General features: G+C 43.5%; 1 protein-coding gene and 1 long non-coding RNA gene across 3 annotated transcripts in view; one reads left to right on the top strand and one right to left on the bottom strand.

The window, feature by feature from the left end:
- The first annotated feature begins 2,751 nt into the window (after nt 1-2,751).
- Nucleotides 2,752-26,925, top strand: part of SAE1 (SUMO1 activating enzyme subunit 1) — a 61,147-nt gene continuing 36,973 nt past the window's right edge. Inside the window, exons 1-5 of one of the 2 annotated variants that reach the window (XM_006208520.4) lie at nt 2,752-2,958; nt 13,492-13,603; nt 17,991-18,164; nt 20,271-20,413; nt 21,797-21,896. In XM_006208520.4, coding sequence (XP_006208582.1) covers nt 2,861-2,958; nt 13,492-13,603; nt 17,991-18,164; nt 20,271-20,413; nt 21,797-21,896 — 627 coding nt within the window. In that variant the 5' untranslated portion in view covers nt 2,752-2,860. Of the gene's footprint in view, nt 2,959-7,549; nt 7,569-13,491; nt 13,604-17,990; nt 18,165-20,270; nt 20,414-21,796; nt 21,897-26,925 lie in introns of those variants that run through there. The other variant, XM_072966790.1, reaches the window with a different exon arrangement.
- LOC140698047 (uncharacterized) lies at nt 8,486-14,084 on the bottom strand. The gene is made up of 3 exons (XR_012075448.1): nt 13,691-14,084; nt 12,962-13,071; nt 8,486-8,723 (listed from the first exon to the last, which is right to left on the bottom strand). It is a non-coding gene; the product is annotated as an uncharacterized lncRNA (long non-coding RNA).

Raw genomic sequence — 26,925 nt, 5'->3', positions numbered from 1 at the left:
GAAGAGGAAAAAGGAGGACAGGGCTTTTTTTTAAATCACGTTTTGTATTCTGGGTTCTTTCACTTAGTGTAATGTTTTCAAGGTTTATCCAAGTTGTGACATGTATCAGTATTTCATCCTTTTTATGGCTGAATATTATTCCACTGTATTGATATATCACATTCTGTTTATCCTTCCATCCCCTGATGGATATATGTGGTTGTTTCACCTTTGACTAGGGTGAATAATGTTGCCATGAAAACTGACATTCAAATAATCTGTTTTAGTCTCTGTTTTCAATTCCTCCAGGTATATGCCTGAGTGGAACTGCTGGATACTATGGTAATTCGATGTTTAGCTTTTTGAAGGGGAGGTGGCCCATTTCTCAAGGGTTGGACCCAGAAACTGGCCCAGCATTCTCTTCTATCATATTTTATTGATCAAGCAGTCATAGAACACAGCTTCAAGGACAGGGGACATAGCTTCTCCCCCAACTCCTCCATACAAATGAAGAATATCACAGGGCTTGAAGACATGTTTTAAACTTCCCGCAAAGAATCTGGGAGCTGGGGGGTGGGCCCAAGGAGAGACCCTCAGGAAGGCAGAGTCAGACAAAGAGAATAAACTTCGACTGTAGGTCCTGGAAGGTGCAGGGTCGTCTCTGCCTGGGGTCCTTCCTGGCTTTACTAGTTTTAATCTTCATTTACTCTGTGAAGCTCAGCTGAAAGTTTACATTCTCAGAATATCCTTTCCTAACTCCTACACTAAGTCAGACACTGTCATCACTTCCTCTTCTCCATGACAACACCTCTCAATGTTTTGATCTGTTTTTATGCCACTATTTTATTTCTCCCACTAGACTGTGACTGCCCCTAAAGCAGGAGTGTGTCCATTTTTATCATGATTGTATCCTTAGGGCCTGGCACAAAGTCCAACACATAGTAGGGATTTGACAAATATTTGTTGAGTAGTTGAATTAGTGAATAATTCTTTGGCTGATGAAGTAATGTCTATTTCCCCTACTAGACTGTCAGCACCACCCCGGGCAGATCCGTTTCCCTTGTTCACCTGATTTTTCACAGGGCATGTGTATGCATAGCGAATGTGGTAACTAGCCTTCAAGATGGTCCCCAAATGATCCTTGCCGCCTAGTATTCACACCCTTGTATCATTCCCTCCCATAATGAATAGAGTGGACCAGAGTGTGGCCAATAGGATGTTGGTGACAATGTGGAGGCTGAGGCATAGAAAGCGTTCCTGCTTTCAGCTTCCCCTGGAGGATCATTTGTTCTGGGAGATGTCACCCTCTATGTCATGAGGACACTCTAGCAGCCTAGTGGATAGGCCCACATGAAGAGGCATTGAGGTCCCCAGCCATCAGCCATCATTAACTTGCTAGCCATGTGATGAGTCACTTTGGAAGGGAAGTGACCCCCACCCCACCCCACCCCACCCCATCAGAAGATTGCAGCCCCAGCTGTTATCTGACTGCATCCTCATGCGAGACCTTGAGCCAGAACTGCTCAGCCAAACTGCCCCTGAATTCCTGATTCACAGAAACTATAAGAGAGAATAAATACTGATTGTTGTTGTAAGTCCCTAAATTTTTTTCATAATTTATTATGTATCAATAACCCATAGAGTAGGCATTGACCAAATGTGATTTTTTTTGAATGATAATTTGAACTTGGATGAATTGCTACCGTTTTCTGAGTCCTAGAGTTGTACTGTAAAAGGGGAGAAAAGATCTATCCCTGAGGCTCACAGAGTATGTAAGATTAGAGCATGTAGTAGGAGCTTAACATACCACCAGCAGTAGTATAACCTCCTGATGAAATATATGGGCCATACAGCCTGGGTTTGAAGCCAAGCTTCACTGCTTCTAAGATGTAAGACTTTGGTCAGTGTACTAACACTTAACTTTGCTGGACCTCAGACTCCTTAGTTATGAAGTGGGAGTGTTAAAGAATTTATCTGCACTTACAAGGGTTAGAGAAATAATCCACATAGGGCCCATTGAAACTCCACAAGAGGGCAGCTTTTTTTTTCTTCACTGCTCTATCCTAGTACAGAGATCGATGGTTGACAAACAAGTTCTCGATAAGTATTTGTCGAATGAATAATAAAAAGGCATCTTGCCTAAGGAAAACACATATTAACTATTACTAGCCTACAAGGTTCTACATGATTCCCCACCTGCTTCATATATGACTTAATCTCTTATCCCTTGCCATCCTCTCAGTTCCAACCACCTTGCCCTCTCCACAGTGATTCAATTCTGTCAGCATGCGCCAGCTTCAGGGCCTTTGCACCTGCTGCTCTCTGGTTCCAGAAACGTTCCATCTCCTAGTTGTCTACGTAGATTGTTTCTGCAGTTCCTTCAGATCTCTGCTCAATGTCACCTTCTCTAAGAAACCTTCCCTGACCACTCCTGTCACCCTGTAGTCCCATATCTTGTTTTAATTTTCTTCCAACATTTATTGCATGTCTGATTTATGTATTTTTTCCTTTGTTCTATTTTACAATACCCCCACTGCCGGGATTTCAGCAGGCGCTCCATTATATTTGCTTAATTAATAGCCTCATAAAAGGCCACTCGGGGTAGCCTCGTGGGGCCAGAAGCGGCGCGGATTTTTGGCCAGTATTGGGAGGAGCCTCCACCACGTGACTGGCTGTCGCCCGCCCGCCTTTGAGGCTAAGGAGGTCCACGTGGTTCCAGGTTGCAGGGGCGGGCGGAGGGGAGGAGGTACTGCGCAGGCGCAGCCCCTGGCGCAGGCGCAGACGCGGCCCGGGCGCGCAGCCGGCGGCAGTTGGTGGCGTGTGGGGCCGGCGGGCGGTTGCCGTGAGCCCGACCCGAGCGCAGGCGGCGAGAGCCGGCGCCATGGTGGAGAAGGAGGAGGCTGGCGGCGGTATCAGCGAGGAGGAGGCGGCGCAGTATGACCGGCAGATCCGTCTCTGGGGATTGGAGGCCCAGAAACGGTCAGGGCCGGTGCGGCTTCTCAGGCTGAGTGTCCTGAGGGGGCGTCTGGCCTGAGGCATTGGCGGCCCTCGGGGAGCGGAAGGGTTTAATTTGAAGAGGGGAGGCGGGAATCATGTACCCGAGCATGGTCGCCCTCCTGGGAGGACTGGAGGGGTTGATTTGGGAAGCGGGGACGTCCTAGGGTGGTGGGAGGGCCGTTCCGAGGGATTGGCGGCTTCTAGAAGAGGAGGTGGGGAAGTCCTGGGGGGTCGGGAGGATTCTGACTCAGGGTCTTGACGCCCGAAGGGAGTGATGTTGGGGTTTAGATCGAGGGTGGGGGCTTAGGGAATAGGAGGGGCCAGGAATGCATGGAAAGGATGAAAGTGGGAGGTGGGGCATAGTCCATTCATTCATAGGTAGTAGGAACCTGTTCTCTGCTGGACGCTGGAGAGCCTGGCCGACCGAACAGATGGAAGCTTACATTAATTCTTGTGGCCTTTAAGGGGTGGGCCAGTCTGAAAGAATGAAGATTTTTGAGGAGTCTTGGAGCAAGGTTTTTTTCAAGTGGGAGTCCTGAAAGGCTCGGAGAGGCTCGGCAGACTGGAGGTACCTGAAGAGGTTGTGTCTAGTTATGGAGGTGTGTCCAGAGAGGACAGGACTGGGTATACCTTGGGCATACCCACGGAGGGAGTAATCATCAGAGGGGATGAGGTCTTTGAAAGGGGTGATTGATTTGATCAAATATTTATTGAGCACCTGCCACAGGCACTATTTTAAACACTGGGCATATGTCAGTGAACCAGGCAGACTCTTTGCCCACATGGAGTTTACACTCTAGTGAGGGAGGCAATAAACATAAATAATAAAATACCAGATAATGCAAGTGCTAGGGAGAAAAAGCAGGAAAAGACGATCAACAAAGGATGGTGAGATGGAAGCGCTGTTTTGATAGGGTGCCCAGGGGGGCCTCTGAAGAGGTAACATTGACCCTCAGACCCATATGAAAAGAAAGCTGTGTGGCCATCTGGAAGAACCTTCCTAGCATAGAGAGTACGAAGTGTAAAATCCTGGAGGCCAGAGCACGCTTGGCAAATTGGAGTCACAGGGTGGCTGGAACCAAATGAGTTGAGTAGCTTTTTTTTTTTTTTTCCCCGTGGATAGATTGTTCTTTAAATGTTAATTAAGTCAAGTTGGTTAATAATGTTCATATTTTTTACCTCTTTACTGATTTTTTTATCTTTACTGACTTTGTGACTATTCATTCTTTTGATTACTGAGAGTTTTGTTCAAATCTTTGTATTTATGGATTTATTATTTCTTTCAGTTCTATCAGTTTTTGCATTATATTCTTTAAGGCCCTGTTATTAGGTGTAAAAACATTTTGGATTGTCTCGTCCTCTTGATTAATTGACCTCTTTGTAGTTGTATTTATTTATTTTCTAATTGAAGTGAGGAGTAGCTTTTTTATTCTAAGTGTGCTGGGAAACCTATTGGAGAGTTTTGAGGGCAAGAGTAACAATCTGATTTGTGTTTGAGAAGGATCACTCTTGCTCTGTGGAGAATAAATTGAGGTAGGCAGAAGTGGAGATGAGGATTCCGATTAGAAGGCTGCTGCAGCAGTCTGCTTGAGACATAAATAATGGTGTCTTGGAACTCTAGAGAAGGGATCAGATCTAGATTCTGGATATAATTTGAAGGTAGAAGGGACAGGCTTTGTTGAAGGATTCAGTGTGTGGGGTCTGAGAGGCAGAACTCAAGGATGCCTCCAAAGTTTTGGCCTGAGCAGGTGGAAAGATGGAAGTGCCTTTAGGGACCGAGATGGGGAGACTGTAGGTTTGGTGGGGTGAGGGAGAAATCAGGAGTTCTCTTTTGGACTTATGTTTTAGATGCTTACTACACATCTAAGTAGAGGTATGTGAGTGGTTGAGGTCAGAGGTGAGATCTGGGTGTTGGGAGGTGGTTATGTGATGAGATTGAGTACAGAGTGTAGAATTGATTGAGCTAAGGGTTGAGGAGGCAGGCAGGTCAAGAGAATTTAGTGTGAGGGGTGGGAGCTTCTAGAATTTTTTTGGTGAGAGAGTGTGTGCGTGGTGGGTGGGGTGAAGTGGGGGCTACTTCAGTTCCTTTCAGGTCTGTAGGGTCTTCTGTGATTGGGGAGGAGGGTGCATCATGAGGCATTAGCAAGCATCTGAGGTTTGAAGGCATCTGAACTAGAAGATTGGGAATTAAATGATGAGAATGAACACAAAAGTGGGGTTGATTGGATGTAGGGACTGCCATTTGAAGGATTAGAGTGTTGGGGGTCCTAAAGGGTTGGGAAGGGGATCCTAAATGTACTGGAAGAGTTGATCCAAGGGGTTGGTGGCAGTAGGTAGTTTTGTTCACGGTGGGTTAAGGTTGGTGAGGATTAAATTGGAATCAGAGGGTTAAGAATGAATGAATGATCTGAGGAGCAATAAAGAATGGATGTGGGCGGCTCTAAGGAGCAGATGGCCTAAGCTGTAAATCAAAGTCAGAATCTGGAATTCTTGGGAGATGGGAGTTATTCTGAGGACGTGAAGATGTACTGAGCTCAGTGGAGAACCTGAAAAGGATTGGCTGAGGGTCCTGTGAAGGAAGGAAGGGGTTACCTATAATTTGAAATCTGCAGATTCGTACGCAGTCTTGCAGAGTTGATTAAAGCGCTCTCATGTCCAGTTTTCAAATGAGTCTCATAGCAGCTGTTTGGAGAAAGAAGGGGAGTGATTTCCTCCTGTACAGGAAGGAAGGCAACACTACAAAGCAAATTAACTTGCCCGTAAGGAAACTCCAGAGGGTTAAGGAGAACTTCAGGGACTGGGGTTCCTTTGTGAAATGGAAGGTGGCCTCGGAATCGACGTTCTACATTCTGGCTATAGTTTTGCCTCTGACTCTGTGATTTGGGCCAAGACTGTCAGAGAATTGGAAAGGAGAGAAATAATAATTAAAAGGGCCTTCAGGGGAACTCATATAGGCTAGAGTGTTTTAATTTTTTGAAATTAATTGCCAGCATTTAAAAATCTAGAGAATTGGCCAAATTGCGGACAATTTGAGCATTAAAAAGAATAAATCTACTTCATTTAGACATAACTTAGTAACTTAGAATTCATAAAGCCAAGGTAGTATTTTAGCAAAAGAGAAGTAAGACATTTGTCTCCTTTGGAGGTGATTAGTAATGAAGTGTCTTCTGATTTGGTGAAATAAGAACTTCATTGCACCATCTTCATTGTGTTCCTGCCAAATATCTTTTACCCTAATCATGCTTTTAGAGACCAAAGAAACAAAGACACCATTGAGGTAATGATAAGATGTCCAGAATGTGGGACATTTTACAAGACTACTGCCCTGGTTCTCTTCCAGAAGTCAATGTCATGGAAAAAACAAGTGAAGGGACTGTTCTAGAGTAAGAGAGTAAAGAGGTGGTGTCAGATGCAAGGTGTGACCCCTGACTGGACCTTCTTTCAAAAAGCAAACTCCTCTTAAAAAACAAACAAACACATCTTTTACACGGTAGGGGAAATTTGCATTTTCATCCCTGTTAGATGATATTTGGGAATTATTTTCTAGATATGATAAATAGTGTGATTATGAAGGAGAATGTCATATTTTTGGTGCTGCATGCTAGAGGTTTGAAGTGCCGGGATGTAGGTATATGGGTAAGGCCAAAAGGGCAAAATGTTAATATTCTTTCTGTTTTTCTGTATATTTGAATTTTTTGTTTTTAATTGCAATATAGTTGCTTTACAATGTTGTATTAGTTTCCGGTGTATAGCAAAGTGGTTCATTTGAACATATCTGTTTTTCAGATTCTTTTCCATTATGGGTTATTACAAGATACTGAGTATAGTTCCCTATGCTATACAGTAGGTTCTTGTTGGCTGTCTGTGTTACATATGGTGCTGTGTATAGGTTAATCCCAAACTTCTAAATTTATCCCTCTCCTGAAATTTTTCATAATGAGAAATTGAGAAAATGTGTGTGTCTCCCTCCTAAGCCCTATTCCCCCTGCCGCCATGTGGAGATTTCAGTTTCTGATTTCTCTCTTTTGAAAATTAGTAAGATCAGACACCCCCACATTGATTGGAGCTAAGTAGAGGCTGCCTCTTTTACACAGAACATGGGCTCTACTTTGCCATCATCTCCATCAGCTCTGATTCATTCATTGATAGAATTGCCTGGCCCCAGTAAGCCTGTGAGTTTGTATCTCTTGCTGTGGTGCCTAGCCCATTTTACGGGTGAGGTTCAAGGAAGGAAGCCAGCTCTTCAAGGTCACGCACCAAGTAAATAGAAGAAGTAGGACTTGAATCTAAGCCACTAACTTCAGGTTCACTGCTATTTCCATGGCAGCTCATTTGCCACAACCAAAGCTCATTCTTTCAGTCAAATGAACATAAAGGAGAGTGTTGAACCTGGCAGCTGTGTATGTTCTCAGATTGTGTGCTCCAGCAGTTTTTGCACTGCCTTTCATACCAAAAGCATGTCTAATTTTTCTTCCTCCACTTGACAGTGATTTGTCCCGTATGTAGGTGAGCAGAGAGTGTGACTGGGAGGAGAGAAGTAGACGATCAGCTCCATGAGGACAAGCACTTTATAAATGTCCAGTGACTAGGATGTGAGTTTTGACTGATCTATATTAAATTTCCAGTGCTTGCATGTGTGTAGACATTAAAACATGTGTTGAGTAAAGGAAATGATTGTACACTGCAAAGATCTAGGACGTCCATCTCTGCCAACTAGCTCTCTGACCTCTGGTGAGGCACGGTTTCTTGGCCTTACAGTCCACATCTGCAAAAAGGAGGGGTGAGTGTGATTACATCTTTAAGGACTCTTTAAACTCTGAAATTTTGACTTCACAGAAAAGCCCCTGTTTTCAAGCACTCGTTACCCAACACTGCTGCCTTTCAGAAAGCACTTCAGTTGGTTCCCTAGGCACGTATTTGCCATGGAAGTGACTGAGCGGGTCCTGGAGGCCAGTCCTGGTGGTTACATACAAGGACCAATTTTTGCAGTAGTTGATAGTGGTTAACAGTTGAGTTCAAATCTCAGCTCCAGAACTTCTTAGTTGTTTAACCTTGTGTTCGTGTCTTAACTTCTCTGTGCTTCATTCAGTTTTGACACCATCAGATGGAGATAACAGAATCTACATTATAAGATTATGGAGAAAGAAATGAGATAATGCATGAAGGGAGTCTAGCACAGAAAGCATTCCGTAAATTATAGCTGCAATTATTTGACAAGTATAAATCACCAGCAACAAAAGAAGGGAAAGTAAATAGGTTGAGATAAATGAGATAAAGTCAGTGGGATGAGTGGAAACTCCAGATGGAGGAGCAGATTTGCCCAAGCAGATCTAGGTGCGGAACAGTCTTAAGTTCTAGCTTGGATTCTGACAAGACATTTAAGTGAATATAGGGAATAGGCAGTTGGGTGGAGCAGGACTGTAGATTTAAATGAGGAGTATTATACTGTGAAGTGAAGACGAGAGTATTTTTAAAAGGAGAAAATAGTCAAATTTGCCAAACGGCCCCATCATTTATCTGGTTGCACTGACCAGAAACCTAGGAGTTCTTTATTCATCTCTGTTCTTTCTGTCCACATTCAGTCTGTTGGGAAGTCCTGCAGGCTCTGCTTCAAGCTTTATCTCATCCATTTTTCTTCATTTTTTAGTCCAGGCCACACCCATCGTCTCAGATCACCTCAGCAGTTCCTCCCTGGCCTCCCCTGTTCACTCTTGACTTTATAATCCATTCTCCACAAAGCAGCCAAACTGATTTAAATAAAAAAACAGAACAAAACAGAAAAACATCAGATCACAGCAGTCCTGCTTAAAAGCCTTCCTATGATTTCCGATATACTCAGCATAAAACCCAGACCTTTTGAAAAAATCTTGCCTTTCCTGCCCTGCCTTGTCTGACCTTGCCTCCCTGGCTCCCTCCATTCAGGCTACTTGAGTCTTGTTCTTCAAATATGCTAAAGGGCCCTCCGGCCTCAGGGACTTTATGCTTGCCCTACTTCAGTAAGTATACAAGATTTTTGCATGACTCACTTTCACGCCTTAGACTCTCAATGGACGTGGTTTGAATGAGAATTTGGTAGTCTTAAGGATTTTTAAGCACGAGTGGACTTCACTGGCTTGACTTAACTTGCAGTCTGAATTGTGAATTCAGATTGTGGTGTGAAGACAGGTTCCTTCCTTCCTAGAAATTTTAAAGTTATTTCCATGACAGAAGAAGTTAAAAAGGGAAGAGTAAATGAGCAAATATTTATTTAGAACCTACTGTATGCAGGGCAGCATGGGGGAGGCACTGAGAGAGGGGAAAAAAAACACAGATCTTGATTAGAACTGAATTTGGAGCCTTAGCTGTGGGAGCTTGGACACCTTTTCTGAGCCTCAGTTTTTTCCTTTCTCTAGGCAGACCTGGATCCTTTCCTGAGGAAATGTGATGGCCCACCGCAGGGCCTGTGGAGCCCTTGGCCTTTTAGGAAGAGAAATTGTATGCAGTATTTAGGGTGTGGGTGCTTTTTTCTGAGAGAAAAATGGTGAAGAACCACAATCAAGGTTTCAGTGAGGTGCTGTATGCAATGTACCCAGCTCAGTGCCTGGTACTTAGTGAGCCCTCTGTGGATGCTATTTACTGTCATTTGTCACTGGTGGACTTAATACACAATCTGTCACAATGTACTTTTACATTTACTTGTGATACTGAGAGGCAATATAACTAAGAGCATCAACCCTGGAGCAATGTTGCCTGAGTTATCTGCTTTGCCAGTTGGTAGCTGTGTGATCTTCAGCAAGGTCCCTAGGAACTCTGCACCTCAGTTTGTTATTTTCTTGTTGGCTGCTGTAACAATAACCACAAATTTAGTGGCTTTAAAGAACACAAATTCTGGAGGTCAGAAGTTTGGAATCTGTTTCACTGGGCTAAATAAAATCAAGGTGTTGATAGGGCTGTGCTCCCTGCACAGGCTCTAGGGAAGAATCTGCTTGGTTTTTCTAGCTTCTAGAAGCCCCCTGTATTCTTTGTCTTCTGGCCTCTTCCTTCATCTGCAAAGCCATCAGTGTAGCATCTTCAAGTCTCTGTTCTCTGACTGTGGTCTTTGCTTTTGTTAGCATGTCTCCTTGTCTGACCCTGACCTTTCTGCCTCGCTCTTATAAGGACCCTTGTAAGACCTACTTGAAAAATCCAGGGTAATAACCCCATCTCAGAATCCTTAATTTAATCACACCAGCAAAATTCCTTTTGCCATATAGTGTGATTTATTTACAGGTCCCAGAAATGAGGGCATGGACACCTTTGGGGGAGGGGCATTATTTTGTCTATAACAGTCAGCTTTCTCATCTGTAAAATGAGAATAGTAGCACTACCTACTTTGCAGAGTTAATACATATAAATTGCTTAGAATTGCTTAAAATATAAATTGCTTTGGCATTCAGTAACTGTTTCATAAGTGTTAACTGCTGTTATGTCATTCTTTTTGATGGCTGCCTAGTTTTCCATAGTAGGTGTGTACCAGGCCAGTGTGGCCTCAGCCCACCAGCTCAGACACTCTACCTTATTGCTGCTCTCATTAGCTAGCTGGTTATATCAGCCACTTTCTAGCTGTGCAAGCTAGTTCACCTCTTTGTGCCTGTTTTCTCAGTTGTAGAATACACATAACAAGGTACCTGCTCATAAGACTGTCATGAGGATTGAATAATATAATACATGTGAAGTTTAGAACAGTGGTTGTTGGCATACAATGAGTGTTCCGTGAGTGTTAGCTATTTTATTGTGTACCAAGGTTATGTAATTCTGTGGATGGACACTTAGGTTTCTTTTGGTGTATCTATTAATTCAACAGCTATTTGAGAAACAGTGTAAGTGCCCAGCATAGTCATAGATGCTCAGGATACCATGGTTTCTGGAGCTAACATTCTAAGGGAGGAACAAGCAATGAATGCATAAGCAAGTAGCATAATTCTGGATAGAAGAGATGTGGACCTGTTTTGGATTAGGTGGCCTGTGTGAACTTCTCTAAGGAGGTGACAGTTGAGCTGAGACCTAAAGAATGGGTCAGGTGAAGAGTTAGGGGAGGAAGCAAAGAGAAAAACTAATGCCAGAGTCCTACAGCAGGCATAGATGTGGTGTTTTCTAGGATCAGGGAAGGTCAGCCTGTCTGTAGCCAGGTTACCAGGGAGAGAGCCGGATGAGATGAGGCCAGAAGGGTACGCAGGGCTGTGGGTAAGGAGCTGGCATAGGGCACCATTGAAAGGTTTGAGCGGGGGGGAGGGTGTAGTTCAAGTGGTAGAGCATGTGCTTAGCATGCATGAGGGCCTGGGTTCAATCTCCAGTACCTCTAAAACTCAATAAATAAGCCCAATTACCTCCCCCCTTAAAAAAAAAAAAGGTTTGAGCAGGCCAGTGGCATCTGGTTTAAAAGATCTCTCTACCTGAGATGGGGACAGTGGGTTGTGGGGGGGCAGGAATGGAAGCAGGGAGACCCAGTTTTATACATGAGTAATGGTGGTTCCGAGTAGGGTGGTGGCCGTGCAGGTGGAGGGAAGTGGATGGACGATGCTGTGAGTATCACACTGTACGTGATTTTTGTGCCCTCTTGAATATTTCTGTAGGATTGATCCCTAGAAGGGAATTGCTGCATTAGAGTACGAGTCCTAATAGCCGACATTCATTAAGTGCTGACTGTGTGCCAGGTACTATTTTAAGTGCTTTTCATGTAATTGAACCATAAATAAGCAGTAGTCTCAGGGCCCCTAGAATGCTTAAGGATTAAAAACATAAACATGATATTCAGTGTTGTTGGCAGTTGAATAAGAAAACCTCTAGAGCAGTCAGTCTGTAGGATGTAGGGGTCATGGGGAGGCCAGGTGGCTGCGTGTGATTTATGTCAGAGGCATTTCTGTGGACCAGTTGCTGAGTTCAGAGGGAGTACTTGCTTGAGTCTGCCCTGATAAGGAAGGTCTTTTTGAGGAAGTGGCCTTCGAGTTGGGGTTTGAAGTCTGGAGGAAAGGCTTGACTGGGCAGAGAGAGGAAGAACAGGTGCATGTCAGGTGGGGTGCGGAATGCTGTGATTTAAAGTCTGCAGATAGGAAACTGAAGGCAGGTTTGGGAGTAATCTGGGAAATGGGAGAGAGCCCATACGGAATGGATTTAAATGCCCACTGTAGATTTTTTTCTCTGTCAGATTTTGTTTTTGAAAATCAGAATCAAAACCCGTCACTGGGCTCTTTTCTACTTAAAACAATGGGTATTGAAGAGATGCTTAGTAAGTTAAGTAACTTTTATTGAGTGTCTCTTAAATGCCAGGGACTGTGCTAGGTGGTTTTGCCCACATATTTCACCAGGTGGTCAAGGACATTAAATGACATGAAGTCAGAATTGCTATCTCCATTTTGCAGATGAATAAACTGAAGTTTAGAGAGATTGTGCAGTTTGTTCGGGTCACTCAGTTGGGAAGTGGCGGAGCCAGAATTCAAAGCTGTCTTCCGACTTGGAGTGGGTGGCGACGGACAGCGCCTGTTGCTTGAAGGAGCGTCAAGGAGAACAGAGCCTGAGGAGAAGTTAGTGGGGTTGGAGGTTAGGGGGCCACTAGTAACATTTGAAGATACACATTTCCCAGAGGCCAGCTGGGCCACTGTAGCTGTATCTGTGTGGTAATCCAGCAGCCAAACAGGAAGAGACCCCATCACTCAGACTGAAAGAACATAGAACCTGGAATTCCAGACATAGCAGTGTTGGCCAGGTGACGGGAGGGCTCGGAGATGAACGCTGACAGCAGAAGCCTAGAAGGTACAGCTAAATGCAAGGGTGCCCAACCTTTCTGATGGCGAAGGTTTGATATGTGCACTATATTCTCTGTGGAAACAGCTTCTGAGGTGTGCTGCTTCTCAAGGGGTTGGAGCGCCTCCGGAAAGCTGCACAGCCTCCTTCCTCCACCTCTCTGCTGCTCTGCTGCTGTCAGTCTGTGATAAGAGGCCTGCTCCTTGCTAGCGTCTCTGTCACTTACCTTGCTTGTATGTAGTAAGCCCTCTTCCCAGTCCCCTCTCATTCTGGTGAAGTGGAATTGTCACTTGAAAGGCTCCTGCCTGCTAGGCTGTGGTTGGCAGTGGAAGGGCCCTATAGGAAAAAAAAGCAGTGATGGAAAAGCTGAGACCCAGACATCCTCCATCATTCCTGATCCATATCATGCTTGATTTTCATTACTTTTTGACATAATATATCTCTCTTTGTTTGTTTGTCTCCTTTACAAAATACAAGCTCTGGGAGGGCAGGGATTAAGTCTGTCTGTTCTCCACTGTATTGCCACACCTTGGAGGGGTACTTGGCATATAGGTGCTCAATAAATATTTGTTGAATGAATTATTCTCTGCAGGATGGATTGGAGCCAGTCTTTTTTCCCTAGATTTGAGGCCTTGATGCTTCAGTGCAATTAGTGAAAACCAAGATTATTTCCCTGTTTTTGTCTTATTTTGTTCTTGAATGATTTGGGGCATTTCCACTGTTTCCATCATCCCATTGACAATGTCTGCCTTGTAGGCTGCGGGCCTCCCGGGTGCTTCTTGTTGGCATGAAGGGACTTGGGGCTGAAATCGCCAAGAATCTCATCCTGGCTGGAGTGAAAGGACTGACCATGCTGGATCATGAACAGGTGAGATGTTCGCTGCCTCATCACTCTCCTTCACAATCTCCCCTCCATCAGTATAAACACTCGCAAATTTTGAGAGTTCCTACTTACCGTTCAGGGCTATGAAAGAGGAGGGCTGGTGTTAAGGGCACTGTATTGGAGATTGACAGCTTCAGCAGCGGGTTTGAATTCAGCTCCACCATACCCTAGGTGGTCAGCCAGTGGGGACTCGCGTCTCCTTGTTGAGCTTCCCTATTTGTAAAGTGGGGTAAATGTCTCCCTTGGAGGGTGATTGTGAGGAGTACAGGAGTCGTTTTCCAATTTGTACCCATAAATCCCCTGAATAACTGATTTAAAATGCAGAATTGCCCTGGGGCATTGTTACAGTGTAGCTTTCACCCCCAGGGATTCTGTTTTAGAAGGTCTCAGGTTAAGGCTCAGGGATAAATACATTTAATCATATTACTATCATTTTCCTGGCTGGAATATATACATTGAACAGGTATCTCAGGGAAAAAAATTTGTATCTCAGGAGATCTTGATGTAGATATTTCACAGACATTACCTTGTAAAACATTGGATCAGAATGTATGTGGACCACTTAACACAGTGCCTGCATGTAATAAGTACCCAATAGTTAATAATAATTATACAATATAATGCTATTTAACTGAAAATATAACTGTGGTGCCCAACTCCTGTGTTGCTTTCTCTGACCTGTCTTTTCTCCAAGATGGGAATAACTGCTTCTTTGTTTACGTTCTCATGACTCAATGACATTTTGGTTTTCTTTTATAGGAAATTTGAAACATATTCAAAAGTAGAATAACATTTGACACCCCACTTACCTGGCTTCTACAGATAGCAGTATTTTGTTACTCTTTTTTGTTATCTTTTTCTCCTGTACTTTTTGGGATAGTTTTTTAAAGCAAATTCCAGAAATTATGTCTGTTTTTAGGTAAACTATTTCAAAGATTGTCTTTGATGTCACATGATACTATTTGTGCCTTTCTTTCCTTTTAAGCAGTGAGCAGGGGTCTTGTCTCATGAGAAGTAGCTAGCACACTCAGTGTAAGGTGTAGGCTCTGTAGACAAAAAGTAAACATTAAATGACATTTTAAAAAGCTCACCCCGTCTGGTGTATCAGGAGAAAATAATATCTGGAATCTTTTTTTGTTTTAATTCTCCTGAAATATGAAGAGAAACATGGGTTGACTCGCTTAATATCTCAGTCACAAATGGATTTTGACTTGAATTCAAAACCTTCTAAGGAAAGAAAATCCCTGCAAGCAAGCTGCCAGATAATTGTAACCATCTGTACCCTGACATTCCCCCAAGAACAGTGCCCCCTAGCGGCAAGAACACCCCATTCAGAGGAAGATTTTTGTTGTTGTGGAGAGGGTAAGACCTGAGGAAGAATGGTTCCAAAACTTTGAGGCCCCTGGTGTAGAAAAATGAAACTGCAGTGGGGTGGTAGCTTCCTAATCTGGTGGGTAACCTGAGAATGGGGGATGAAGACAGCACTGAGGGTGTGTGCTGTGGTTCTGCCACCACCTCAGTACAGGGCTCGTGCTCCAGCGTTGGAGTGAGCAGGCTGACTGTCAGCCCTTACCACTTCACTTTAGGGACTTGTAGTGCCTCCTGCTTGCCTTCCACTGCAAAGCCTGCCTCCTCTGACTGGGTTTCAAAGCCTAACACAGGGCTTCTCAGTCCCATCTGTGCTTTAGAATATTTGGGGAGTTATTTAAAAATAAAAGTTCTCCAGATTAAGTCTAAAAGTCAGGGAGGATTGAGAACCACTGGCTTCATATAACCTGGTCCCAGTCAATTTACCCAGCCTGACTCCCAGCTCATAAATTTAAGAGTTCATGAACACTTTCCGGGTGGTCTGCCTTTTGCAGTTTGCTTGTGCTTTTTTCCTGACTAGGAACATCCCAGGGAGATGGTGCTGTGTAGTACAAAAGCTCTGGAACCATGCAGACTTGGGCTCAGATCCCGCCTTCTTAAGTCTGGGTAAGGGAGTTAATCTCACAGAGTCTTAGCTTGCTCATCCATAAAATGAGGATGTCAGTTCCCACCCTTTAGAGTTTTTCATTTTCTTTATGTCAGCAAGCATCCAAGAGCATCTGCTGGCTACCCTGAAGTATTTTAGGTACTGACGATACAAAAAGGCACAGGATTTGATTCTCATTCTTATTTTTTTCCCAGAAAACAGAGCAGGCTACGAGACTCAAGTTGTGGCAGGGGGACATGAGAGGCTTCCTGGGGTGCTGAGCTGAGTTTTAAAAAAACAAGTAGAGGTTTATCAAGTTTTGAGGAGCTGTGTTTTAGACAGGTGACGTTAGCACAGAACAGCATGGTAGAAATGGAATGTAACAAGCAGTTTGGTGTTTTTAGAGTATGAAACCCAAAGTAGTAGGGGGCAGGGGCAGGTTGCAGGTACAGTCCAAGTCAGGAAAGGCCTGTTTGAAAGCTCTGCTATTAGCTTTTGCTTTATTCTTCTAGGTGGTGAGGATTCATTGAAGAGTTTCAGATGGGGGAGGGGTGGCTTCAGCTTTGTCCTTTCTGTAGATCACTAGTTACTGGGTAGACTATGACTGGCACAAGATATGGAGCCAAAGACTACATAGAAGGCTGCTTTAGTAGTTTAGGTAAGAGGTGAAGAGGGTCTGAGGATGGCGGTTGGTGAGAGAGTTGGCAGGAAGTGCACAGAGGTGAGGTATACTTAGGTGGTACAGTCATAGGACAGCATGTGGGGAAGCAGGGCATAAGGACGCAGCTGACACTGTAGGTGCTGAACGCTGTCCTAACAACTGTAGTTATAGGATATCATTTAGTCCTCAGAACAGCTCTGAGATGTAGGCAGCATCATTCCTATTTTACAGATGAGAAATGGTGGAAAAGGAAGTGAAATACTGGATCCCCAGGGTCACAGTAGTTAGTGGTTCCACCAGGACGCAGACAGTCTGACTCCTGGCAGAGCCCAGGCGCTTAGCCACCTCCCCTGGTGGCTGCAGTGTCAAAGATACAAAGACCAGGTTTCTGGCTCTGGTGATGGGATGGGTGATTAGTGAGCTCATCAACCAATCGCATATGGTTGGCTTGTGGGATGTCCAGGAGGCAGTATCTGGTGGGCAGTTTAATATGACTCAGATGGATCAGGAAGCAGTACCAGTCAGAGCAGTTTGAAAAATAACAGCAGATTTTGGTAGAAATGAGAAGGCATTGAGTTGGTGTATGGAATTCTCCAGAGTGAAAAGGTGAGTGGTTCCAAGGTGGCATCCTGAGAACAGCCACACCTCAGAGGCCCGTGTAGAGACTGGAATGGCTGATGAGAGAGGAGGAGAGCTGGGAGGAGCGGAGCACAGGTGATACTGACTCACGCTGCTGGAGTGATGAGTAAGTGCGTTGTGTTTATCACCGTCCGCATTGTACATGTGGTCCCTTATACTCGCTCAAGTCCCCGCATTCAAGTGGTTGAACCAGGATTTGAATCCAATCTGAATCCCAGGGCCTTGTTCTTAAGCACTATGATGTACAACATCTGTGTAATGAGATCCCTGAGGAAGTGGGGTGGGGGGTGGGGGGGTCAAGGCTACTGTTAGAGGGCTGGCCTTGAAGGGAAGGACCAGCTCGTTTTCTTGGAGGAAAGATAGTAAGGGAGAGTGTCTGCTGCGGAGAGTTGGCAGGAGAAGAGGGAGATTACTTCTGTTGAATCCAGTCTTAGTGAAGGTGGCGAGGTCGTACATGGAGATGAATGGTCACATTAGATGTTTGATGTGTGAAGAAATGCATTTTAAACAGTGGAATCTGTAATCCCACTGGTGGCTGTCAGGTGATTATACATCTGTCTTTGAGGCTCTCTTCTGCCGACATCCAGTCTTCTGGGTGAAATATCCCTCTTCTCCAGCCCCTGCTCGCCTCTCCTCCTTTCTGAGTTTTAGTTGAATTTGAGTTTGTTTCAAACATTCTTAATTGTGTCTGATTTTTGCATTGGTCTGACTTTTAAACCACTTATAGGCAGGAACTACATCCTTTAAACTACTTACATATTTCTCTGAATGCTTAGAATTGGGCACATGGTAGGTATTTGGTTAATTCTTCGTGTTGACAGTTACATTTGTTAGCAGTTACAAATTTTGTAGAAGCATGGACTGTTTAGAGTGAATTTTCTTTCTGAACACAAGGGGGTGCTCTTTAACCATTGTTGCTCAGTTTAAAAAAAAAAAAGTTAAACGTATATTTTAAAGCCTCAGAAGGAAAGTGTGTAAGGAGTCTGCATTGGGCACATTCCTGTAGGGATGACAGTAATACAATTAGGTGGTGATATTTTAGTTATTCTTTAAAATGGAAAAGTTCATTTGCTCCCCCCCTCCCCAATTCAAGTATGTAAAAAAAAAATTCTTCCTAGGTGTCTCCAGAGGATCCCGGAGCTCAGTTCCTGGTCCGTGCTGGGTCTGTTGGCCGAAACAGGGCTGAAGCCTCTTTGGAACGAGCACAGAATCTCAACCCCATGGTGGATGTGAAGGTGGACACTGAGAATATAGAAAAGAAACCCGAGTCGTTTTTCACTCAATTTGATGCTGTAAGTTTCATAGGGAATGTAAAGTCTGCTGCAGAAACTAAGCAAATTAAAGCACTGGTTATATGTATACCATGTATACTTGAGGGTTCGACTCTCAGATCTGAGATTTTTCCCATGTAATTTGTGAGCTGTTCTGTTCTTTAGTTTTAGTGTATTGCCTTAGTAGATTGAATGTGTTGGTAGGTAGATCCAGTCTGCTGAATCTGCTGCAGCTGCCAGCAGATTTCTGTCTTTGGGTTTCTTCTTTGGGCATGTTTTCCCCAAGACCAGCTTTTATCATTGGTGTCTTATCTCCCTTTCAGACTCTTTGCACATAGCTTCTATACGTTTTATTACACACGTTTTCTCCAGAACACCTAACAAGTTGGTGATTAACTTATGTAGCAGAGTCATTTGTGTGTGTGTGTGTGTGTGTGCTAGAAATATCAAACTACAGCTTGTGTTTGTCTTTACAAGAGCACACCTGATCTTGGTCTCCCTGTGTCTCTGTCTTTCACGCAGCCGCTTTGGCCTTGTTGCCGCAGATAACGAGACAGAATCACTATAGTCATGAGCCAGATGAGGCATAGCCAACCTCATCTGATTTCACTGCCAAATCTATGCAGAGGTGAAAGTATAAGTTAAATTCGGTTTCAGTATCTGTGACCTTTTAGGCACGGTTCCTTGTACCCTAGAAAAGCTTAACAAATGTTGGCTAACTGTGAATTCGTCACAGATAATCTACTTGTTTTTTAATTGAAAAGCCTATCACATGAGAGGTTAGAATTTGGGTTTGGTAGTTTGTTTTTCCCACTGTTATATTTCTTATGTGCATCTGTTCAGATGTGGGCTTGGAATGATGGATCATCTTGCATTTTGTTCTGTTAAAAAAATTCATTCTATTTTGTAGATCCAGATATTGGAACATTTTCCATTTGGACATGTCATCTTTGTTTCTTTATCCATAGTAACCACATTTGGTTTACTCTAGGTATCCCTTGAACTTCTAGCAACTAGAAGCTTTATTAGAACTGAAGCATGGTTAAAAAAAAAACAAACAACTGAAGCGTGGGGCCATTGCTGGTATATACAATGCATGTGCACTAGGCAGGCGTGACTGCCTCAGGTTTGCGCCGTGTTTGACTGGTCCTTGTAGGTTTTAACACTTGCCTTTGACCTCAGGGCTCCATTTAGTCAGTTGATTACATGTTCAACTGTAGCTGCCTTACCTTTTAGATTTGATTTTCCCTTGAGTGACTGCATCCTTTGAATGGTGCCAGGGGCTCACATTTCCCTGTGAATGTTATTTCAGACTGCCAGACAACAGCAAAGAAGTTTATCAAATGAAAATATCCTCCCTGTAGTTTCTTCTCCAACTTACTATGTTCAGAAGAAAACATGTGCAATTTAGAAGTCATCTTCTTGGCCCTGATAACAAAGCTTCTCCTGAGAAGATGGTGTTTTATGCAGTAAAACTTAGCCATTTCCACTACCTCAACTTATTGGAACACAACCTAGAGGCCTCAGAGCAACACTGATAGTTGCACCGAGTGAATCACCAGCTCATTGTCTAAGTCTGAATGGGAGGTCACTTGGTCTGTAACCTTTTCTTTTGTCCTTAAATTCAGATAAAGTTTCACATCGAAAACTGTGGAAAAATAATCTCAACAGGACTTGTTTATCTTCTTTATCTTAAATTTATCAGTCAAAAGAAGGGGGAAAAATGCCCTTGTATTTAAACATGACCTTTGGGTAAATTTAAAAATGGTTTTGTTTCTCGCTGTAGCCTGTTCTTTTCCTTTTCATGAAAACTATGAAATGTGGTTTATATACGTTCCTGGATTAGAGGAAACAAATTCCTTGGATGGCTTTTACTTTATAGCTAAACACATTTCGTTTTGGTTGCAGAAGATGAAGTGATGGTCTCATGATTTACATTTTCTACACACTGAAACTTGCAACTTTTCTTTTGTCTTCTAACCATAGGATCCAAAGAACCTGTTGTACCAGTTTGAAACTGGCTCTAGACATGCCCAGAGAGACTGTTCATTAAGATTTATTTAGACATCAGGGCAGTGATTCACAGTCTGCACAACTCATACCCAGCCACTTTCTTTCTTTCTGCAGGTATGTCTGACTTGCTGCTCCAGGGATGTCATAGTTAAAGTTGACCAGATCTGTTACAAAAATAGCATCAAGTTCTTTACAGGAGATGTTTTTGGCTACCATGGATACACGTTTGCCAATCTTGGAGAGCATGAATTTGTAGAGTAAGTTTTGGGAGAGGAGGAGAGAACATAGCATTTTGAAAATACTGTTTTATTCATTGGTAGGAAATGAACCATGTAAAGAAAGTATTTTCCTGTAATACTCAGGCCTTTGGGAAACCAAATCATTAACAGCTTACTGAATATGTAGATTATGTGTTTGGACTTGTGGGCGATGTGGCCCCTGCCTTCCAAATTGATGGTCTCCTCTGGAGCATGAAGAAAGCAGTTCTGAGGCAATCAGGGCACACCACGTGGGTATTTGATCAGCCTGGACTTCAGGTGATGAAGCCTCACTTTCTATTTAGATAAGGCTTGCTTGGATTGTAAACATTTGTTCCCCATCTTGGGCATGTGTGTGTTCGGGTTGAGAGATAGTAAAATGAGTACAAAATAGTTAGATGGATAACTCTGGAAGCACATTGAGCCGAATCCTACCTTGGAAAAGCTCCAAGGTCCCAAGACTGCTCTTGTGGAGCAGACAGGCCTCCTCCTCTCATTCTGAACATTGAGGTTTCAGACCAGGGTGATTCTCACATGATGGGACCTGCAGTGTTTTGAACTTGTTAGCTTCTAGATGAAAGATGGCAGATGATACCAGTACTGTAAGACTATATGACTTGGTTTTGGGGCTGTAAGTTTTGAGCACTCCCCCTTGCTGATGAGAGGTAAAGAGAGACCCTGTGCTGTAGGTGAAGCCTCCAACCAAGAGTCAAGAACTACTTTCTTTTGTTCAGCTTCTCGGACAAGTCTCTGTAATTTCTCCAGTCTGCAAGTTTCTTGCCTGTAAAGTCAGGATGGAGGAGGGACAAACATGTTCCAGATCTCTTGTAACTCTAATGGTTTATGACTAAAAATCTAGTTCTTCGGGCACATTATAAGTGGATAAAGAAGTCGGAGTAAAGACCAGGTCATTTTAATGTGTGCTCCCCATGGTTGGGGGAGGAATTAAGTTCAGCTCTTTATTTCATGAGTCAAGTGGAACGTTGACAAAGTTTACTGAGAGCTTACCGTGTGCTAAGCAATTTCTTATTTCTCTTTGAATAATCCTGCAGGGATTATTTTTCCCACATAGTGGGTAAGTGGGTAATCAGTGGGTGGGCTGAGATTTGAACCCAGATCTGTGTGAGGTTTTTTTGGGGGGGCATTCGGTTTATTTATTTGCTTGCTTGTTTGTTTGTTTATTTATTTAAATAGAGGAACTGGGGATTGAACCCGGGACCTGACGCATGCTAAGCACATGCCCTACCACTGAGCTCTACCCTCCCCCTGTATGAGCTTTTGCTCTTAACCACCATCCTGTTCATTGAGCTCCTGATGCTCTTTTTGTTCAAAGGGCATGATTTATAGGATCGAACTTGATTCCCTCCTCTCGTCACCCTCTAGGGAAAAAACCAAAGTTGCCAAAGTTAGCCAAGGAGTAGAAGATGGACCTGATACCAAGAGAGCCAAACTTGATTCATCTGAGACCACCATGGTCAAAAAGGTATGTGTCCTGGGGGGCGGGGGGCATGTCAAGAGTCAGAAACCCTGGGGCCTTCAAGGATACAGGCTGCAACGATTTGCAGCAAGGGCAGCTAGTGAGGAGGCTAGACAGACTGGGCCAGTGCTTGTCTCATTTAAAGTGGGGGCAGCTACGCTTAGTGTCATCCAGCTGTTGCCACAAGGGTCTGTGGACCTAGTGATGCCAAATGTGATTTTTTTTAAGAGAATCAGAAATGTAGATTTTTTTATATGTTCTGTCCCAAACTTTTTAATACCGGAAACCTCACCTTGAAACCGACACCTTCCATGCAGTTCCCGTCCACCCTGAAGAGACTAAAGAGAACATGCTGCAGGACCTACTTGCTCGGTGGGCCACCGATTTGGACTTCGGGGTATGGAGTAATATCAAAAAGACTGTTTTTGAGCACAGGCCATTACTCTTATAGAAAAAAAAAAGTTTCTTTTCCCAGATTCATAGACAATTCAGTAAGGTCCTAAGTGGGCAGGGAGACAGTTTAAACTTGAATTGCCTAATTGCTTTTTTAAAATAAATTTTTTTTTCACCAAATAACCTTTTAAGAAGAAAAGTCTCAGTGTTGACAAGTGTTATCAGATGTGTATGTATTTTTTTTTTTTAACATAGTTTGGGTTAGGGGTTTAGTCTCTACTGGAATCGGTGCCGGAATTCAGTTTATAGAAAGAGGAATGGGAAGGGAATCAGAAGAAGATAGTTTCGTAGCTTGTGTTGGAATCTGAGAAGGGAATTCATGCAATGGGGAAAACGAGGTGAAGTGGCTAGAACTGGTTTTGCTGAACCGAGAGGAAAGACATGGCCAAGCCCATATTTACTCTTTGCTTTGTAGATTTAAATGTTGAGAAAGAAAAACAGCTGATGAGGGCGTCGAGTTAAAATTGCTCTAAAGGGGGGATTCTAAGAGTGCAGAAACCACAAAAGAGACTGCAGAAAACCACAAAAGTGGAACTCTGAGTTTCCCGCAAGGCTGCTTTGGAGATTTTCTTTTTCTTGCTCTTTATGTTTGTATTGGAATAGTTTGATGCTGTGAGTGTGATACAGGGGAATTATTAAGCCCTAATTTTAGGGTCTATTCACAGGACCGTAATTATCCAGAGTGAACATTGATGTTTTGGCCAAAACTTGGGTCCTTTTCTTTCTTCCTTTCTTTCATTCTTTCTGAGGCCCAGTCAAGCTTTATCTGAATAGCTCCGTGAGTTTGGTGGGGGGAGATAAATTGTTAACTAAGGAGGAGTACAAAAGCAGCTTTGTGGGTGCTGTCAATTTATAAATCACACCCTCTTACAAGTGTGACACTTGGCCTTGGTGTGAAGGGCTTTATGGCTTAAGGGCCTTCTCTGATTGGGGCGGGTCTTTCACATTCAAATTGAGAGAGCCCAGCTTTGTTAGCCCTTCACAGCTGGAAGTTTCCTGGGAGTCAATTCTGCTGGTGCCCACTGGGGTGGATCTGGAGACCTCTTTTGGGAGCCACTTTATCTAGCTATGAGGAGAATGTGGGCAGCCCTGGCAGGCACTCGGCGGCCTTCGCGTACCATTCCTAGGGCTCTCCAAGTCACAGCTCTTTGTGCAGCCTCTTCCTACATGGGGCAGAATTTGAAGGTATCAAAATATTCCCCAGCTGACATTGTTAGTCAGCTGTTTCACTTGGACAATTCAGGCTTGGATTCCAACCCCGAGCCCTTAAGGTTGCGAGGCATTCAGTGCATTCCTGATGACAGCCCCTGGGATTCCGAACCTTGCCTTTGTGCGGCCTCACCAAGCGCGCTCAGAAGGACTGGGGTGACATGGCTGGGCCCGTGGCTTTGCCACCTTGTGATGACATGCCGTCTCCATTTTGGCACTGACTGCTCCATGATTTCGAAGTTTTCTCTAATTCAAAAATTCCTTGATTTAGATTCTGCTCTTTTGCCTAAGGTGTACAGAATAACTAGTTGGATTATGTTCAGAGTGCAGGATGGGGGTGGGGAAGCAGCCATTTCCTGTTTCCTGTGAAAGGCTTCTGGTTAGGGTTCCCTTCCCCTCCCCCCTTTCCTTAGGTTCAACCAAATGTTGTAAAGCCACTTTTGCTTCAAGGTACACATTGTGCTCCTAAATTAGAAATGTTAAAAAACAAAGAGGAAAAACAGCTTGTGGTTTTCACACCGTCTAGGAAGGTGCTGGCTGGGCCTTTCTAGCACCGGTGCCGTCATGCCCGGACAGTAGGTGCTCAGGAGTATATTGTTTGCTTCCCTTGGTGCCCAGAGAAACCAGGAGAACAGAGTTCATGAGAAACAAGTCTTGGGCACAACCCCAACATAGGCACGAACACACAGGAGATGAAGGAGATTGCAGTGGTTCTGTGATGAGGAAGTGCCCAGAGAGGTTTCCCAGAGGAAGAGTTGTTACAGTTGACATGTGAAGAATGAATTACCAAGCACCTAAGCCAGGACTGGCATTTAGTCACGGGGAAGAGGATGGAGAAAAAGCACAGATGTAGGGGCAGAGGAACTTTGGCTTCCCTTGCTCTGAAACAGCCAGCTCTTTCTGTATCTATGAGTTGTAAAATACCTACTTTGTGCAAGGCACTGTATTGGGTGCAGGGAAGCACATTAATCTCTTTGTTTCCATTTACTGCTGACAGTAAAGCTAGAAGTTCAGTGATCCATCCAAGATCGTGCAACTCTGTAAGAAAGAATAGATGGGGAGAGAGGGTAGGCAGTGGCTGAGGGCACAGGCTCACCTTATGACTCACAGGGTGAATCCCTTTGGAGTTTCTAGGATAATTTGAGATTTTATGAGGATGGTGGGATAAAATATGTGAAATTTGGAACTATTCCAGAAAACTTTGGGGATAAAAGGCCACCGTCGTACTCCCATGTTCCTGCCCCCCCCCATTGTTAGGGGCTAGATGGTGGTGGTTACTCTCCATAATAGCTCTTTAAAGATTAAACATAAAATAGGATTTGTTTCTGACATGCCAAGAAATACAGATATAATTTTACCACAGCTTCTGCAATAGTAGGTGACTAATTTGGGCACTGGTAACCCTTTTTACATGAATTAGTTGTGAAATTCCACAGTTGAGTAGTGATTCATTATTTTGGTCCCCCTCTCTGGGCAATTTGTTGACAATTCTATCATCCTCCTCTCACCCCCATCCTTAAAGAAACATTCCTGATGGCTGACTAGTTTAATTCCTCCCCTTTTATGTGGCACCTTTTTTTCCCCCCAAGTTTAGTTGATGTACAATTTTGTTAGTTTTTTGGTGTACAGCATAGTGATTGCTATACATATATATGTGTGTGTGTGTGCATATATATTCTTTTTCAGATTCTTTTTCAGATTCTTTTCCATTAGAGGTTATTACAAGATACTGAATATAGCTCCTTATGTTATACAGTAGGTCCTTGTTTATTTTATGTATAGTAGTGTGTATCTGCTAATCCCAAATTCCTAATTTATCCCTCCCCCTTCCCTTTACCCTTTGGTAACCATAAGTTTGTTTTCTATGTGAGTCTGTTTCTGTTTTGTAAATAAGTTCATTTGTATCATTTTTTTAGATTCCACGTATAAGTGATGTATATTTGTCTTTGACTTCCTTCACTAGTATGATAATCTGTAGCTCCATCCATGTTGCTGCAAATGGCATTATTCTTTTTTTATGGCTGAATGGTATTCTATTGTATAAATATACCACAACTTCTTTATCCAGTCATCTGTTGATGAATATTAAGGTAGATTCCATGTCTTGGCTACTGTAAATAGTGCTGCTGTGAATTCTGTGGCACCTTGACTTGTAATGCTGATTGCACTTCAGATTACTTGTCAGTGTCTCTCCCATTAGAGTCAAAGCTCCTTGTGGGCCAGGCAGTTTTGTTCACTGCTGTGTTCCTAGTGCAGTGCTTGGTATACTCCTGTTGAGATGTTTGTTCAGTGTAGGCGTGGCTGTTTCAGCACCATCTCCCTGGAGGAGATAATTGTTATAAAAAGGAGTTATTCAGGAGGGTGGGTATAGCTCAAGTGGTAGAGTGCATGCTTAGCATGCACAGAGTCCTAGGTTTGCTCCCCAGTACCTCTTCTAAAAGTAAATAAATAAATAAACCTAACTCCCCCCACAAAGGAGTTATTCAGTTAACTGTTTGTGATCAAATAAATGGATTAATATTATAGTATGTTAGTTCTCATAGTTAAGGGTATTTGAGCTCAGCTGACAGGAGGCTTTTAAAGACAAGGGGCTTGGCTAGGAATATTTAGAAGTAAGTCATTGGGTTGCCTATACCAGAACCTGCAGGCCAGAGAGGTTTAACACTCTGCTGATTGTCAGAATCACTTGGTTTGGGGAGAGAGGGGCAGGCAGGGAAGCATAGGGTGCACATTGCAGAGAATTTGGTGGAATGCTGAGTAGTAGGTTTTGCAGGTAAGACAGTTGTGGAGCGTGGGGTGGGTGCTGGTGGTGCCTTGTCTCACCCGAGAGAAGTTTCTGTGCTCTACAGATGAGGAAAGGGGGTCCCTCCCAGCATCACAGCACAATCCAATCTTTTTTGTGTGATATTTGATACACACAAAAATCATATGACATCAATGCAAGTTATGGATTGTAACAAAACAAACATTATCCAATTTAAAAACCAAAACGTTTCCAGTATTATCCGTACCAATCTGTGTGTTCCTTCTCTGTCTTCTCAGGGCTGCTGGTACATTTGTATGGATTTAATAAGGTACCAGAAGGGGTGGATATACATAGCCCTGCTTGGCATGGTGTTTACCATGTGTTTGTAAATCTAAACAATGGAATAAAGATTATTACATGATGTTGTAGGTATAAATCAAGAATGATGTAGCTGACCACCATGTACCCACCATCCAGTGTCAGGCATAAAACATTACTAATGTAATCCAGGCCCCCGGTTACCCTCCCCAATGCAAGTGACCACAGTCCTTATCTGTGGTTCTTATTCTCGTGCGTTTCTTCTTACTGCATACGCATGTATTTCCAAGCAATATAGAATTGTTTGGT

This window comes from Vicugna pacos, chromosome 9 (assembly GCF_048564905.1).
Source record: "Vicugna pacos chromosome 9, VicPac4, whole genome shotgun sequence".
In the NCBI taxonomy this organism is placed as follows: Eukaryota; Metazoa; Chordata; class Mammalia; order Artiodactyla; family Camelidae; genus Vicugna; species Vicugna pacos.
The sequence above is the reverse complement of the archived record's forward strand: the minus strand, read 5'-3'. Positions and strand labels throughout refer to the sequence as shown.